The following is a 19808-nucleotide window of genomic DNA, read 5'->3' on the forward strand; positions in this document are numbered from 1 at the left end:
CATCAAAAACAAAAAGTAGATAAATAAAACAACATTGATAATGACATACTATTTCTTTTGAAAACAACTCTTTCATAATTACACCAAATCACTTATTCCTGACAATTGCAAACTAATCTTCAAGTTGTTTGGTTGCAATTCAGAATAAAAATCTGTATCCTGAAACTTGGCAGATTGCCATATTCAATTTCATATAAAATACACAGAAACTACAGTCATAGACACAAAAATATAACATGAAAAATATTGCAAAAAACTTCAGCAGTTATGTTTGATAAAGAAGCATCATTGTCCTACCTTGTGAAAAAATGTTATATTTACAATTTAAGGTCAAGATGTAATAAAACCACAGAACATATTTTAAAAGATAAAACTACTGATGACAACGGCAAGTGAAGATACATGACTAGTTCAGACAATACAATCTATCATTAATTTTAATACTCTTTACTTAAACTTAAAAAATATACCTAAACATGACAAAGTTTAAAACTCATTCATCAGAAATAGTTTGCAAAGCTATACAATCCTGTCCCAGGCAAATCACTATTAAAAAACTCTCAAATATACTTTTAGAGAACAAAACATAAGCAATGGAAGAATAAAGCAATTCCTACTGATAAAAAAATTCTCTAATAGATCAGTAATTATATTGACTAAAAAAAATTAAGAAAATATAAAAGAATTCATTCATATAATTATGCTCAATATAAATATTTCATAGAACAAGTATACTAGGATGATTGACAGATACATCCTTCTGACCATCTGTATATTGAAATCATGAATCAATACAAATAGATAAAGAGATTAGAGTCTATTAAGCTATAAAATTTAGCAATTTTAAACACTTGCTATATAGTAAAAACTATCATAAATTCAGACACAGCAATCACTTGCTACTAATGCATGAAAAAAAATCTTTATTTCTGCAAAAGTTATCTAATATTCAGCATTTGTCTGCACATTGACAAATCCTAGAATTAAGATCTGGTGAGAAGATCAATGAAATTATTAATATGAAACCTCCTGACCTTCCTTAATCTCGAGAACAGAGTTAAATAGATGAAAGTCAAGACCAGACATAAAAATCTTAAGAGAACAGGACCAGATTACCTCATATGAACTTCCAATTTGTACCGCAAGTCACGTTATTTCAATACAAAAATTTCTCCCCCGAACAGAGTTAGATACATAACCAGCACAACTCTATTGCTAACAAGAAAAATATGATATAGAAGGCAAAACACTATTACACTCCACACAGGCAAGTGCATGTGCTACCTGTTGCAGTAATGGTGTAATGGTGTAATGGTGCAACTATTTTGCACTATATCCTTGTTGCAGTAATTCGGTGAATATAATATATATTTTAAAAAATTATATTTTATTTTTGTAAGAATTATATTTATATTTATAATTAATTAAATTGTTAACTTTTTGCCAACAGATGGCACTATATGTAACTCAGAAAATTGACTGTAAATAAAAATTAATTGCTTTATAGAAATGCAATCAATATTTTGGAATGGAATGCACAACATGATCTAAGTTAGAAGTCTTTGAATTTACCGAGTTTTGTAGCAATTGGTCAAATGACCTAGGAGTGTATAGCAAACAAACAAACATCCTCATTTATATATATAGATAAAAGCTTTTTCACAAGCAGTTGAAGCTATGATGAGAGAAAACACTGTTAAAACTTCAAGAATTTTTGGAAAAAATTTAATATTAAGCACACAACAGAAAACATTCATAACACTAAAAAAGTAACATCTAGCTGTACAAGAGATACTTGGAAGAAATTTTTGCCAAAATGCACTTGTAATTTTAATGACTTTAAACATCCTGTAAATAGTATCATGTAGAAGAAATAGCTACTATTGCTAAAGATCTTGGTTTTTAGAACAGTAATATGGGAAATGTTCATAAACTATTGAAATAACATGCAATCAGATGGTTGGTGATAATCTTTTAGAAATCAAACAACAATGCACATATGATGAAAATGAAAACGTTTTAAAGATTACATTAAAAAAACTTAAAAAACTGTTTTCTACTTTAGAATCAATTGTTTATTCAAACAACAATTAATGGCTGTTATTACAATCCTGACCATAATAGAAGCATACATGTCCTTTACAGATTAGTCCTAGAGAGCATGATTACTTAATAAAGGATCAATTATATTTTTCTCAATTTTTTTCTGTTAGGAAAAGAATCATGCTAGTCATCTAACTAACTCCTTTCAGGGAAAAATTTTTTAATTGAAATGTCACTTCTGATTTGGACCAGAAGTTTGTATAGTTAATCGAGGCCTCCTGCCTCCAATCTTTCCATATCTGGTCTTGGCTTTCATCTATCTAACTGTTCTCAAGATTAAGGAAAGATAGACAGTTGGAATTTATAGGTCTACAATTTTTCAAATTCCAAAAATTTTGTTTCACTGAAATATAGTAAAAATGCTGAAAAAAGTTCTTAAAGAAAAAAAAGTTCATTCCTTGAGACCAAGAAATATTTAGAAATCAGTTTTTCTAGTAGTGGAAGATGAAAAAATAGCAAGTGAATTAACAATTTATATTTATAACTTTTCCATTTTTTGAATCTTCCTGTGGGCTCTGAAAGGATCTATTAATCATGCCAATCATAGCCTCAACAGCCAACCACCCCATTGTGGGCCTGGCACAATAGAGTGGTTGGCTGTTGAGGCAAGAGGCTGACATATTTAAGTCAATCCATTCCTGAAAAATTCTGAGCCAATCCAGACTTGAATTCAGATCCCCAAAGCAGCAGAGTAGACTTTATTGCCTTGACCATCTGGCCATCTATGCTTGAAATTAAAAGCTTATCATCATCGCTGTCTTGAACAAACAGTTAATGCATGAAGTGATAGCATTGATAATCACATACTCCTTTCCATAATAGTTGTTATTTATTGCTGAAAGAAATCTAATTGAACTGCAATTTTCAAATTGTAGATCTATACATTCCTACTGTCATTTTTCTGTCTGTCCTTTGTTAATCTCATGAACAGACGTTAGATAAAGATTAGACAGATGAAAATCAAGACCAGATACAAAAAGCTTAGGGGCCAGAGACTTGATATACAAACTTCCAGTCTAGACTGGAAGTGATGTAATTTTTTAAAATTAAAAGATGATTAAAATTTGCAGCCTGGCATTGTGACAATATCACAATAAATAATTGCTTGTTTTTTATTGCATTGTATGTATAATCAAAATCTTTTCCATAAATTCCTGAACTGTGTCACAGAATTCCAATATGCCTGACACATTTCTTTGTTTTATTAGAAAACTGCATAGATTTTACATTATGGTGACTGCACTGAAAATAGTAATCATAAATTAATCTTTACTTCAAATATTGCAATGATGATTATTTTAATTATTATGAATAATTACACAAAAATGAGACTACACTACAAACTAAATCAACAATTATGACTAAAATTTGTATTGCCAGATTAATGTCAAAATATTATTGACAGTGAAAGAAAATTTATTTATAGACTTCATTATAATAATCACTTTCACTCATACTTCAACTCATACAAACTTTTATTTTGTTAAACTAAAATTTATATTACTGTGATTTGTTCAACTGAAGTATTTTTATGTTAAGATGCATAATACATTGGCAAAGAACTGAAAATAAATTTGTTATACAGGTACTCCTCACTTTACGACCTATCTGCTTAACAACCACTCGCACTTACGACCAATCGAGTTTCGACTTGCAATTCGGGGAATCCCCTTTCTCAGCTTGAGTGTTGGTCAGTGGCAAATGGTGACATGCGCACTAAGTGTACTATAATAGGCTTGCGCGTACTATAATAGGCTAATAGCATACTATAATAGCCTTTTAAGAATAAATTTGAAGTTTGTTGCATAATTTTTATAATTTTACAACGATCCTATATTCCTGGTGCAAGCTCCTCGCTTATCGACAAATTCGCTTAACGACGTAGTCGTCAGAACGGAACTCAGTCGCAAAGTGAGGAGTACCTGTATTGAAAATTTCGTTATATTGGCATTTATTAAAATGATATTTTATTGTAATTACAGTATGTTCCAATAAACAATAAATTTTTTCAAATCAAATTAACTAAAGTTATAAAAGATAAAAAAACCTTATTTGAATTTTGGATAGTTTAAAATTTGTAACAAATAAAATTAATGAAAGCACATATATTCTTGATAAGATAATTTTTTAAATACCTGTATTTTTAACAGAACATATATTTGACATATTCTTTATAACACCTTTAATGAAAGGAAGAATGTATTTCCTTGTTAATGATACATTTCCTTGATGATATCCTTTTAAATTAAGAATATCAAAATTTAAATTTGTTAACTGAAGATTTGATTCAGATTCTAAAGCTTTACATATCTGGAAAATAAAGAATTTTTCCCCTTTAAATTATTAAGACCAAAAAATTCTGTTAATAATAAAATAATATAAATCCAATAAATTAAATATAAGAAAGTATCTTTAAAACATCATAACTATTATGGCTTCATAACATAACTTAAACTTTACTAGCAAAAATTTAATAACTTTTATACATTATATTAATTTGTAATAAATAATGCAATTATTCAAATGTTTAAGTTAATAAAAGATTGTAATACATAACTCATAACTGGGTTAATATCAATTTATATCAATAAATTGATGATCTTTTACATTATGATTATATTTAATTATTTGAAATTATTCTTAGCAATGATAACTTTTTATAGTGTTACAAAAAATTACATTATCAATAATAATTTTGTTATTATAATGAAATATTCAGTAATAAATTCAAAAATAATATTTCTGATGATAGAATTTGAAAAATAGACTTTTAAAATATTAGAACACTTACTTGGGTATGAAGATCATGTAGTTCAGAATAAACAGCAATTTCTCTTGTTATGTGCATAGTTTTCTTATCAATATTCAAACTCATTACTATTAAGACACTATAATTATTATCTCTGTAGAACTTTGATAAACTAAGTTCTAAATCAAATTTTTTATTAAATGTCTGAAATTAAAAAAAAAATCCATTTTAAAGTGTATTACAGAATAGCTCAATGTAAAATAACAAAAAATACAAATAATAAAATTCAGCACTATAATATAAATTAAAACTCCAGAACAATAATTACAATTAAAATTTACAAATTAAGAAAAAAACAATAAATTATAACAAATGTATCTTCCTGACTGTTGTCTTTTGAGATGGACAAATGTCTGAATATAAAGATTGGCTTGGCTGTAGCTCTTTTCAGACTGCATTATGCTATTCCAAATTATAAAAGGAGCCAAACTGTAAAGTTTATCTCTAGTGCTTTTTTCCAAATTTATTAATTTTAATTATTTTATAATAGATTGTTATCTGAAAGCAATTCATGTTTGAATATATTATATTCTTAATTTAGAAGAAAACGTAGTTCCAGAATTTACGTATTTGAAATCTGAATTGCACAGAAAACAAAATGGATTCATCTTTACAGTAATGAAGTATATAATTGCTGAATAGTTAAGCTTTAAAAACAAGAACTAATTAATTTATTTATTTAATGAAATTAAGACCATTGCATTAGCTTTGATACTAAAAAGCAATTTAAATCCTGATTATAGGACTGAAATAACTTTCTGTAAATGAGTAGGAAAGCCATTATATAACAGGAATTTTAATCTAAAATTTGTGGAGATGTATGAAAATCTGAGAAAAATCTTTTTGCAGGACACAAAATGACTTCTTAGCAATACACCACATAAGGATTGTGATGATCAAGCTGTATGCACCTGCACAATAGCTCATATAACATGGCTGCTTCACTGTTGAATTGCAACAAAGTGTCATTTTTTTATGGTCAAAGGGAGTAAAATCTTTTGAAATTTATAGGAGAATGAAGGTTCAGTATGTGGACACTTATTAGAGTCAGGAAAGACTGTATGAATGGATAGAAAGATTTAAAAACAGAAGACAAAACATCAGTAATAAACACTGGAATGGGAGACTAGTTTGAGTGGCATGTCAATGGTCCTATATTAGTGCACTTTCAGGAAAAGGGTCACTAATGCTCAATATAATGTGCTAATGAACAAGTTAAATTAACTTTTATACTAACTAAATAGCGAATGGATTTTTCATGTTTTCAAAAATGTGGTTTATTTTCGGAATCAGACAACATCTATGTAAATTGTTTTTTGGTAGTTTTTCTTTTGAATGGATAATCGAAATTATTTTATTTATTAACATTATTAATATTCATTAAATAAATAATTAAAATTACAGTCAAATCTTGGATTTTGAACATAATTCATTCCTAAAAGTTGTTTGAAAACAATTTGTTCTAAAATAAAAACAAATTTTCCCATAAGAAACAATATTAAATAAATTAATCCATTCCTGACCCCCAAAATAAAGCCGTTTTTTACTTTTTAGATGTATTTCATGCATAAAAGTGTCTACAAATGCAATGTAATATTATATTTAAAAATATTGAATATTAAAAATTTATTAATATAATATTGTATATTATAATATTGTTTTTTAATTTGACTTAAGCACCAAATTCCTAGATGCTAATTATATTACATGAATGTCAATTAACAAGGTTTTTATTAATTAATTTGATTTAAGTTCAACTGCAGTGAGTACTGAAAAATGGTAGTAGTATCTTTGTGCATTGAAATCTAATTTAAATAGCAATTTGTGTCATGAGGTTAATGATTCAAGGCGATCTTGGCATTAAACAGATACATGCTCAGCAAATAATTAATTTACCACACTACACCTTTTGTGTTGCCGAGATAGCTTTATTGAAAAACTAACGTTTTCGGCCACCAGATCTTGGTACCACTAACTTCTAAATCAATAGTTTTCTCATTGATTGGTTAGGTCATTGGCTTTCTTTAAAGACATTCAAGTTTAGACAAAGAAAAAAACTATGATTTTGTAATTGCAAATTAGAATAAGCACATAACCTGCTTTCAAACTAACTTAAATATAGATAATTCATGAGTTGTTTTGCAGGAAAATATGTTAGTAATAAACTATATATTGAAAAATATTTATTTAAAAAATAAATCATATAATTACACTTAAAAGAGAAGGAACAGCACTTATTCCTATTTTGATGTTATCGTGTAAAATATTTTTCAAATCTTTTCGAAGTATATCTTCCGCAGTGAGAGCTGTATTTTAAAATTAAAGAAATATATTAAAAGAATGAAAAGTATTAAAAATAATATATTATTAATTTATAATTTTACACGATTGGTCATATTTTGCAGAATGTAAAACTTCAAATACTTCTTCTTTACTGACACCATCTAAGTATACTTCCAATTTTTCTGCAATATCTCTGTCTTTAGAAGTAGCAATTTGAGCAGTTTTGTTGAGACAAAATGTGTCTAAAATAATTGAACCTAAAGAAGTAAAAAAAAATTAGCATATATATTATAACAATATCAAATAATTAAATTTTAGTTTTTCATATGCTACATATAAAAACAAACTTCAACATGATTGATTAAATTACAATAAAAGCAAAAAAAATGTTCATGTTTTATTTATTATTGCTAAAAATTAAAAAAAATTCAAAAATTTAAATAATTAACAATTATGTTAATTTTTAAAATAATAAACTATATACTTATTTTGCAATATGCAGTTCAATTTCTCAATGATTGTATATTATTTATAATTGTAACAGTAGTACTTTCTTTTTATTTTTGAAATCCTAGATTATACTACAATTTAGAATAGTTTTTCCTTCATTCTTTAATTATGATATTTGAGCAGAGATTAAGCAAAACTCTTCATCAGACAAAGTGTTTTATTTGTGACTGAAGTTTAAAACAACCACATGACCACAAAACATGATTTTTTGCAATATGTACAACACTGATGTGGCAAAACCAGAATTTCAAAATTCAATTTATGAGCTGAGATACTCAAGATCAAAGTTTACCATGTAAAGTCTGTGGGTCTATTGCAAATTGAAAGTTTAAAGCAACCACATGACCACTAAACACAATTTTTCAAAATATGTACTGTACAACTTAGCAAGGCTGATGCAACAAAGCATTTTGAAATTTGATCTACTGCCTGAGATATTTGAAATCAAAGTTCACTATGTAAAGTCTATGGGCACATCTGGTTTTAAGCTGATTACACACTCACATGTCAATTTAGTTTCCAATTGTTGTCAATTTACATTGATCTCTATGATAATTTTTTAAAATCTTTATAACAGGCATTTAACATGCACAGCCTGTGGTTGCACATGCGTATTTAACTGATTGCTGGAGTTGGTAGAATGCTGGGCACAGATATGGATGTTTTAACCTTCAATCAGACACAAAATCTAAAAGGCACATACAGGCGTCTCATATTTTATTTCATACGCTTGCTTCTTATGGACAGAGCTAGTTCTGCCATTAAGTAGCTATCTTCTTCAGTGGCTATAGTTGCCAAAGCAGAAGGCAAATTGCTCCTGATTGTGCTTCACTACATAAAGTACATGGTCTGTCCCAAAAGTAAGTGTACTGATTTTTTATTTAATGACTGTGCAGCTTAATACATCATTAATTGGTATTTTTGCATTGCTAGATATCTTAGCATATTTAGACCTGTTTCAAGTTGATCAGTTAAGTCAAATGTGCACAATCACTGTTTGTATAAGATAATGTTTTAACACATTGCTACATTTGAAATGGAGAAAAATCTCAAACATCATTATGCTATCAAGTATTCTGTGAAATTCAAGAAATCTGCAATCAAGACATTTGCAAAATTTAACCAAAGCTTATGGAGATGTTACCTTATTGAGAAACATGGTGTTTAGATGGCACAAAGATCCAGGGTAAAGACAATGCTTATCATTTTTTTCTGATAGCCATGGAATGGTGCACAAAGAATTTTTACCTTCAGGACAGACAGTTAATCAGGTCTTCTACAAAGATGTCTTGGAATGACTTTGAAAACAGGTCAAGCAAGTCCGCAATCTTCTGCAAGGGACATTGCAGAAGATTGGGTATTGCACCATGATAATGTACCTGTTCACACAGTGCTATAAATTTGACAGGTTTTGGCCAAGTAAAAATCCCACATGCCCACAACCTCCATACAGTTTGGTCCTAGTTCTGTCTGACTTCTACCTATTCCCTAAGATGAAATCCAAGTTGAAATGTCATCATTCGAGGCAGTGGAAAACACCAAAAAAGTTGAAACAATAAACTAAACACCCTTATGAAAAACGACTTCAAGTACTGCTATAACCAGTGAAAAAAATTTTGGATTGTGTGACCTCACAAGCATTGTATTTTAAAGATCATTTGTAGTTTGATATAACTCTTGTATATTTTGAAATAAAAAATCAGTACACTTACTTTTGGGACAGATCTCATATTCACAAAACTTTTCTTCTTTGAAATGAATTATTTTACTTATTTGGTTACTAAATAATATATATCATATTAATATTAATTAATATTAATAACAACAAGGCTACTTTTTTCCTGGCCTGTCAAACACATTACACCTGAATATGAAACTAATTTCTTTATTACACCAGGTTGTTCAATAAGTTTTATCGTTCGATAAGAAAAACACAATTTTATAGTTTGAAATACATTTTATTATTAAATATAATCTCCCTAAACTTCAATACACTTGTTCCAGTGATCTTCTAATTTATGGATTCCATCCTTGAAGTGAGAATCCAGAAGACTGTTGAAATATGCTTCCACAGCTGCTATTACCTCTTCGTTCAATGAAAATCATTTCCCACGCATGAATTTTTTTGAGATGTGAGAACAGCCAGAAGTCAGAGGGAGCTAAATCTGGCGAATAGGATGGATGTTGTGACAATTCGTACTTTAATTCACTGATTTTTGCAATGGTTTTTGAGCTGTGTGAGAGGGTGCATTGTCTTGATGAAAAATTATTTTTTTTCTTCTGTAAACCAGATCTTTTCTCATGAATTTTTACATCCAGCTGGTCCAAAAGGTTATCCAATAATAATCTGAGTTTATTGTTTTACCAGTTTGGAGGTAATCCACGAACAAAATTCCTTTTGCATCCCAAAAAACTGATGCTAACACCTTCTTGGCCAATTTCTGGACCCTAACTTGCTTTGGAGCCAAAGTACCAGGTTCACACCACTCCTTAGCCTCTTCTTTTGATTCAGGATCATGTGGTAGACCTAAGTCTCATCCACAGTGATGAAACGATGCACAAAATACTTTTTATCCTTTCTAAAATGCTCCAAATGTTGCTGAGAAAGTTGCATTCGAATGTGTTTTTGTTCCATTGTTAACGAATGCAGCACCCATTGTGCACACAGCTTCCTGTAACCCAAAACTTCAGCCAAAATATTGCTCACACTGCCTAATGAGATCCCTAGGGCTTCTACTAAATCTCTCAGTTAATCAACAATCTTCCAAAACCATATGCTGTATTTTTGCTACGATTTTTGGTGTTGATGCACATTTTGGACGTCCTTCACATGGATTGTCTTCAAGACTTGTACAACTACATTTAAATTCAGCAACCCATCTTTCTACTGTTCTAATTGAAGGTGAAGGGTCCTTATACACTTTTAACAATCATTCATGAATTTGTTTTGGTGTTCACCTTCCAAAAATAAGAATTTTATTACCGCACAATATTCAGTTTTTTCCATTGTAAAAAAATACAGCGACACATCAACTTTGAGCAGCTGTAAATATACAAATGAGTTGGCAGATCTACAAGAAACTTCACGTATTCATAAAAAAGTAGTACTATTTTTAGAAAAATAAAGCGACAAGCCTAATAGCGCCATCTCTTATCGAATGACAAAACTTATTGAACAACCTAGTATTGTTCAATAAGTTTTCTACTTGAAAATGGCTAAGAAATTTATAAGCTAACTTATGAGGCAGTATGCCTTATTGTCTGTTTTGTCCTTCTGACAATTTTCACTGCTCTTTGTTCTTTCCACCTTCTAGAACTTTATAATCTTTTTAATTATTCTTTCTTGGAGGTGAGGGCCATTTCCTAGAATTTACCAACATCATATTTGAGATTACGTGTGGGCATATGAAGCAAAGGAAGGTCACTTTTTGGGTGGTACTTAAACAGAGAAGACCATGAAAGAAGAGATGTTCCAGTGTTCATTGCCTGAGAAACAAATAAGGCTAGAAATTCGTGTGGAAACTGAAATTTCTGGGCTGAAGTTATTGTGTCAGAGCTGGCGTTTCAGCTTGAAGAGTCTGAACGTGCAACTGACTTTTAGGATAAAATATAAAAGAAAACCCTCAAGAACTGAGGGAAAGGAAGATAGAAGCAAGTATTTTGCATTTAAGAAACTCACAATGGTCCTCACAGTAACAGAAAGACCCGGGTATTCCTTCCTATCCTATCCACCATCCTCACTACTACTCATCCCCTATTTTCAATTTTCTTTTATTGTAGTGTAAGTGTAGTATTAAGGGTTAGTTTTAGGAAAATTATTGTAATAATTATTCTTGTTTATAATATTGAATTATTGTGATTGTGATTTGGTGTGACATGGCCATTTTATTTTTGTAATTATTCTGCCAATAATCTGGTTTAGGATTATTGCTAAAGTTGGCATCCTTTGCTGAACCTGTACATAGTTATATCATGCAAAAATAAATTCAGTTTTTAACATCTACTGTGTGTATTTCTTTTTCTTGTGTGTTTGTCTTAGTAGACTAACAAAAACCTTTTCATATCTCACACTAACCAAGCCTAAAATAATAAATTTAAAAATAACAAAGTCTTTTGGAAATAATAAATTATTTACAAGATGATAACTTGAATGAGGATTTAGAAGAAGATAGTGATATTGCATCAGAAGATGAGGTTGAAGAATGTGAAGATCATTCTGAAATTAAGCAAGATGGTGAAGAGACTGACAAAGAGGAAGATTCAACTTTAGGTTCTAATTTTTTGAGAAAGGATAAAATTACCAAATGGTGTGATAAGCCACTGCTGGAAAGACTAAGAAGGAGACCTCACAGCCTATCAGGGCTGTGGAGTCGGTAAAAAACACTTGACTCTGACTCCTGATAATTTTAGTGGGCCGACTCCGACAAAATTAAATATCAAGTCATGTTTTGGGAGGCAGAAGCACTCATAAGGGGTTACCTTACTCTGAACTCTGACAGGAGTCCCAGGCATTTACTCAAATACTTTTATAGTTAGTATTTTTAATATTTAACTTACATTAATATTTATTTGTATAAAAAAAATAATTTTTAACAAATATTTAATAAGAAGAAAAAAGGGGAGTTATAAAATTCTACATCTACATATCTTTATTCTACAGCTTTCGCACTTCAATTTCACCTTTCCAGAAAAGTTAGTCCAACTAAAAAGTGTGTGATCTAGCTACTTCAGCCTCTTGTTCAGAAAAGAAAAATATATACTCTTATCAATTAGTCTGGCTCATTCAGAAAAATAGAGTACTTATTTAGGATAATACAGGAATGAATCAAAAATATTCAAATTAAATTGGGTCAAAATAATTTAACTACTAAACACAAATACTACAAAGAAAACTATTGATACATATTTAATAAATTAAAGTGTTGCATTTTGTATTTAAAATAAATGAATTATAACAAATTACAAAAACATTTAAAAAATTAATAAATATAAAATAAATTTTCTTTCATTTAAATAAAAAAAACTAAGTTAAATTTTAAAATGCCGGAGTCGGAGTCAACACATTTTTCCTGACTCCGACTCCTCTGGCCAGAAATTCCTCCTGACTCCGACTCCACAGCCCTGCAACCTACTCCTACCCCTTCATCTTCCTGGAGAAAATGCTAAGCCAGCAAAATCTCCAGTGAAGTGTTGGAATAATTTATTTATTGATGATATCTTGGAAATTAGAGTTAGATATAGCAATCAACACATAGACAGCATAAAAGACAAATTTTCTTGAGAAAGGGATATAAAGAATACAGTGGGTGATCAGTTAATGAACAGTTTGGACTGCAAACAAATCAGACAACGAATGATTTTGTTGTCCAAAATATCTATGGAGAACTTATCATACAGGAACACTTTTTCCATTGATAAAAGTGTTCCTATATGATAAGTTCTCCATGATAATTCTGTGCTTATTTCCAAAGAACAATGACCTTTATAGGTCTTTTGTATTTAGTAAGAGCTTACAGAAGGAATAGGCAGAGTCTAGAGGAACTTTGAGGAAGAAATAGAGATGGAATAGAAAAGTTTCTTGGAAAATACTTAGTTATTGTTTTTTATCTTTAATTTTAAATTGCAATCTACATAATACTCTCTGTGTGGATGTGTAATGTCCCATTCTAATGATTTCATAAAAATTAATCCAAGTTATTTCTCTAAATTTTTACTGTTCTAACTTTTTTATTTTCCAAACCTATGTCCTTATTTTGTAAATAAGGTTGTTGATGTTTCTCTTTTCACTGATTAATTATTTCAAACCTTCATTCTATGTTTTTCAACTACTTTTTTTTGTTTTTAAATTTTTTTTTATGAACCATCTTCATTAACTTTACTTCTTAAATAATACAACTGATAAAATTTTGTTTTTTGAAGATTTTGATAGCAAATGTATATTTCAGACATGGGCAAATGCGGCTCTTTTTGAGTTACATGCGACTCTTGCTGAAAGTGTTAATTTCTGCTTTTCATTATTATTTTTACAATTTTATTTCCACAATTTTGTGAAAATATGTTGTTATATATATGTAATATTTAGTAATTTATTTCCAAGTTGGTGCAATAAATTAAATTGACATTTCAAATCTATTCTTTTTAAACAAGTTCTCAACCTGGATGGGGGACACCCTATCCTTCTTTGCCTTACTATACTATCCGCCACGACAGTACAGAACTGCAGCTCCCATGCATTTTGCAAAACGTACATTTCGGCTCCCACTGAACTCTTGCTTGCCCACCTCTGGTATATTTAATAATCTGGTATATACACCAAATATAAGTGTTATCTTAATGTATATAGTTTAATAGTATATTTTTGTAATGTTAAAAAATCAGGAATTTATTTATACCTTTGTTTTGTACAGTTTATTATTTTAACAACTGTAAAACAACTGAAGAGGGATGATGCAAGTCAGAAATGCATTTTGTTAAAGGTACTTAAAAAGAATAAAAGAAGAGTGTTATAATATACAGATGTCATCGTGATAAGTTTGGCAAAACAGCACTATTAGGTGGCTGAAATATTATTTTAGTTATTTTAATTTTCATTATAATTATGATTTAATCTCATTCTGTAATTTTATTGGAAGTTTTTAGATTATAAATCCTTCTCAAATCTTCCTTTGACACTTTTCTAGATAAAACCTTTTAAGTTTTATTTTATAACCCTACTTTTAATACTCAGCATATGACACTTGATATTACTCTTTCAATAATTAATATTAAACAAAAAAAATTTTTATTTTTGACTTTGGTTAGGGCCCACCCTTTAAGAGAGTTATCAGTAGCTGAAGAGGGGTCTAGACCAGAAATGCATTCTGCAAAATGACAATTCCAAATGTTTGATATCACTGTACTCTCTCAGAAGCTTTCTTGTGTGATAAGTCTTAATTTTATCAAATTGTGTGATTTAAGAAGTCAAATGTTTAATAGGACAAGAAGCTTTGAGCATATCTTCATTAGTTTTGTAACTTTATATTTAAGCAAACATTTTTCTGTTATAGCTAGATGTTGATAGTTTAAATTCATTTTTTAGTTGACATTTACACTTATAGTTTTATCTTCTGATAAGTATATTTTTAGTTATTATTAAACTTTGCTATTGTATTATGTTTTCTTTTGGTTGAAGTTTGTTTTATTATTTTAAATTTACTTTCTAGAATATGAGGTATGTAACAAAAGTAAGTGTACAAAAATTTCTGTGCTCAACTTTAAACCGTAGCATTATGATGTTACATATCCTCGTGTAAATGGCATCATTATCTAACTGTAAAAACATTTCTTGACAGGATGGGTCAAGTCAGTGCACAACTATTACTGTTTGTGCAAGTTTGGACTGAAGAACTTCATCATGTTTATAAAGGTGAAAATAACAAATAAAGGTGTGCCATCAAATTTTGTGTTAAACTCAATAAATTTCCCACCAAGATGTTTTAAAGTTCGACTGAAGCTTATGGAAATGCAACTCTATCAAGAAACATGATTTTCAGATAACACAAACCTTTAAAAGAAGGACCAAAAAACTGTTTATGACAGGCTAGGCTAACCACGTCAATGAATGATGAAAATGTGTATGCTGGCAAGCAGTAATGACAAAAGACCACCAAAACATTCATCAAGATAATTGCAGGCTTAGATAAAAATGCAGTTAATTGAATTTTACAAGCATTTTAAAAATGCAAAAATATATATGAAAATTGTCTGAGAAACAAAAACAAAGTTGGTTGACAATTTGCCAGGATTTGCTGAAAATCACACAACCTTTTTGTCCAAAGAAAACAGAAGTAACAAATCAAAGATAAAAACAATGCTCTTCATCTTTTTTGACATCCATAGAATTGTCCATACAGACTTCTTATTTCCCAGACAGAGTGAATCAAGCTTTTAATTGAGATGTCCTGTAATTCTTTCAAAAATAGGTACAGTGAGTTTAAAAGAACATTGTTAGTGAGTGGGTGCTGAACCATAATAATGCACTTGCTCTCAATGCATTATCAGTTTAATTTTTTGAATAAAACAAAAAGTTCAAAACACCCACAACCTCCATGCAGCTTAGACTTGGCTCCATGTGACTTTTACCTCTTCTACAAATTAAAATTCAGAAAAAAGATTATCATTATGAAACTATGGAGTGTGATCAATGTACTAAACACCCTTACAGATGACTTTCATCACTGCCATGATCAGTGGAAAAACTGCTGGGACTGTGCTGTTACTTCTCAAGAGTCATGCATTCATGCAATGTATCTAATAATTTTTTTTAAATCAGTAGATCTACTTCTGGGACAGACTTAATGTATGTATAATGTAATATAATGTAACATATAGGGATTGCAATTGCTGGATCCCTCATCCAGCAATCCAGCTGGATCCAGCGCATTCGTCGGCATGCTGGATCCAGCACGAGGTGTTGGATCCAGCGCTGCGAATCCGCAAATACTCAATTAACTTTCTAAATAATGCCGCAAAAGTCTACGTTGTCACGTTGCCGCTTTGCTACGTGCGCTATCGCTTGGCGGCGAAAGTGACGTTACCGTTCAGTGCGACACGTGCTACACCCCCTCTCTACACCGCACCTCCTGCAGTTTTGCCTCTGCTGATCTAATTGCCAGTTGACTTTGCGCTCTCGCTAAATAAAGTGTCTTCGGGCTAAATAAAATAAGTAACTCTTCTCCTAGTCCTGGTGCATAATTCTAATTTACGGTCGATTGTGACGTCAATGAATCACGTGATGGAACGATTTATGATTATTTGATGACCCTGAAACCAACTAACATAGAGGGTAAAGGGCCTTCTCCGAAGCGGGACATATATGCAGTTCATTAAGAAGTAGGTTGGGAGACAACACCATTAATACCGTTTGTTTCTTGAGATCCTACTTCCAGAAAAGTCAAAAAAATAACAGAAGTGACTGATTTAATTTTATTTAGTCCTTTAAAATACTTTATTCAAGACAAGACTAATATTTTAAAACTTCTACTCTAATTCTATTAAATAAGAGTTTTTAACTTTTATTCTATAAGTGGTTAGTGGGCTAGGCTAGGCAATTTTAATGTGAAAATTAGTGAGAAACTGAGACTACCTAGTTAGTTAAATAAATGAATGATTATCAGTATCTTAGATATATGATGATATGAATGTATGTGATTCTTGATCGTGATAATAATAACTAACTACTAATTACTTACTCACTACTTTACTAACACGAATAGTTAAATTAGTTATAAATAACTAGACTTGCATGTAGAGCCTATATAAGAAAACTTATAAGACTGATAGCCACTTAGCCACTGATTATCTGTCCTTACATTATTATACTGTATTAATATAAATTAATTAGTAGAATTACCTTTGCTATTATTTAACTTAGATTATAATTATAATGTAATCTTTAACTAAACATTTAAAGTTAATTATCTCTATCAAGTGTTAAACCGAACCAAAGTTAAGTTTACTACTTAAATGTGTAAGAAGTTTTACTGATTTATAGTGACCAGTCTAAATAATAATAGTTTCTTAAGTATTTTTTAAAAAATGTTTTATTTCTTTAAAAAACCCATAAATTGCTGGATAAATAGATAGATTACACTTTATTGCACCAAAAATACATCTGCGCTGGATCCAGCTGGAATGATGTTGGTCCAGCAAAAATCCAGCTGGATTGAAAACACTGCTGGATTGCAATCCCTAGTAACATAATGTATGATGGATATTGTAAAGTTCACTGCTCTGAAAACTGGTTTCAATATTCAGAGGCAGTAAACAAAAACTATTTAATTTCGTTTATTGATGCTAATTTAGTCTATAATAAATTTAGTATTTCTTGCTTATTTAAATTTCACAAATACTTTTCACTTAAAAAAATAAAAGCAAATATTCTCACTTTGAATAACCATAATTTACATCATCATGTGCACAGAACTAACAAAACAAGCACAAATTTAAAATATAGGTTTGGATTAAAATATAGAATTAACTAATCCTAAAATATAATTATTTTTAAAGGAAAAAATAATAAATGTGTCATCTGTAGTACACAACATTGCAAACATTTTAACTGGCATTAAAAAAAACCCTAAAAATTGTTGTAACAATTATAATTATTAACTGCAGCTAAACTACATGCAAACTATATTCTTTACTGAAAAGAGAAATTGCAAAATAAAGAGTTCAATTCAATAATGCTTGTTCTGTTTACTGACTACTTGAAAGATATTATAGAAAATTCTAAAATATGAAAATTCAATAAATTAACTTATAGAAGCAAGATGGGATTTATACAGAAATTCAAAGGTACAAATGAAATATTCTAATGGAAAAACTTAAAATCATACTAACACCAAGACTGTCGTCATATTTTTTAATATCTACATACACAAAATAATTAAATAATGAATACAGTGTGTCCAGAATGAAAATTAGTTAAACATTAAGGATAAAATTCAATACATATATGAAGTATTTATTACTAAAATTACCAAAATTATTTCATTTGGTTAAACTAGTTTTAATTTTAAATTTCATTCTTAAATTCTGATTAAAAATTATAAAAAGTAAATGTACTCAAATTTGGTATCAAATATATACAAACTAAATAAAATTTACCATATAGTAATAAGGCAATTTGAGGATCCATTAACTTTTCATTAGTTTTGAAAATTCTTTCTGCTACTAATGTACAGCACGATCCCACTGGCTCAATAATTATTTGACAGCTTAAAAAACATAATAAAATAAATGAATATTAATATTTCATTTTATAAACTTTTCAACTTTTTATATTTGTCAATATGTTCAAGTAAAATTAATTTTAAAAAGTTTTTGTAAGTATTCAAAATTTGAATTATTACAGAAATCTATCTAGCTAATTGCATAATTCACTTTTCAAATATATACAGTAGAAGTTCATTAATTTAACACTTCAGGACACATGACCCGATTGGTGCTGAACTATTGAAAATACTAGATTACCAGACTTTTTGTATTTTTACAAAGTTTGATAAATTATATTATCTGAACATTGTAGACGTTGCTATTATTTTGTACCAATGTATACACTGCTGTATGCTTCTGATTTGTTTAAGCATGCTCGTTAATCAGTGTAAGATGATATAGTGCACGACTACACTCTGTTAAGATTAATTAAAAAACTTGAAAGAATATTAATGAACAATTATTGCACAAAGTCAACATTTGCAATAATTAATGTGCACATAATGTTAATTTTCCAGACAGGTATTGTATACATATGATTCACAAAAGTTAAACATGCTTCAAGTATGAGAAACCTACTTTTAGGCATACTGTCCTTGCATTGTCTGTAAAAAAAGTATATCCGTCATGCATACTATTGAACACAAAATACTGTACATTTTCTAGCTTTAATGAAGCAATGTTCATTCAGCACAATGCAATGTAGACTAAATATAGTTTACCAAATTACTTTGTTTTAAAGTTTGAAGTTCTCCTAACTATTCTTAAGACAACATTGATGAAACTGCTTCATCCAGCACCTTCTGAAAAGCAGCCAAATTATTGGTTACTTTTCAGAGGGTGCTAAATTACCAGACATGCTGGATGAAAGTGTCAGATTAACAAACTTCTACTGTAAGAAAATCTTTGATAAGAAAATCTCATTTTTTGCTGTGAGATGATGTTAATTTATTGATTCAAAACAGTTAAAGTAATAGATTTAAAAAATATTGCACTTTATCCTTTTCATTTTTCAGATCCAGTAAAATCTGCTTATTGTAATCAGTAATCCTTGGATTTTTATGTAATTACATTATACTCACATGTATGGTTTTAATTTTTAAAACAACATATGTACATAACACTCATGTACATAACACTCAAATGAATTAAAAAATTGAATTTCCATATGACATATTTACTTTATATTACACATGTACAGTACATATTACATTACTACATATTTTTACATATTTAAATTTTATTTTGTAGATTTGATCACCAAAAGATAATTAATTTAGAAACTTAAATCCTCAACAAATTTTATTTGTTATTTAAATTTTAAACCATAATTCTGATCCATTACCAA

The 19808-nt window shown here is 29.3% G+C and overlaps 1 protein-coding gene across 1 annotated transcript in view; it reads right to left on the minus strand.

Annotated features, from left to right (window-relative positions):
- The window catches only part of LOC136989414 (uncharacterized), a 47707-nt gene that overhangs the window by 9463 nt on the left and 18436 nt on the right, over nucleotides 1–19808 (minus strand). The window contains exons 5-9 of the mRNA XM_067287539.1: nucleotides 18353–18462; nucleotides 7297–7452; nucleotides 7124–7218; nucleotides 4895–5056; nucleotides 4239–4413 (exon numbers count right to left, since the gene is read on the minus strand). Coding sequence (XP_067143640.1) covers nucleotides 4239–4413; nucleotides 4895–5056; nucleotides 7124–7218; nucleotides 7297–7452; nucleotides 18353–18462 — 698 coding nt within the window. The remainder of the gene's footprint in view (nucleotides 1–4238; nucleotides 4414–4894; nucleotides 5057–7123; nucleotides 7219–7296; nucleotides 7453–18352; nucleotides 18463–19808) is intronic.

This window comes from Centruroides vittatus, unplaced genomic scaffold (assembly GCF_030686945.1).
Source record: "Centruroides vittatus isolate TY-2023 unplaced genomic scaffold, ASM3068694v2 scaffold_520, whole genome shotgun sequence".
NCBI classification, from domain to species: domain Eukaryota; kingdom Metazoa; phylum Arthropoda; class Arachnida; order Scorpiones; family Buthidae; genus Centruroides; species Centruroides vittatus.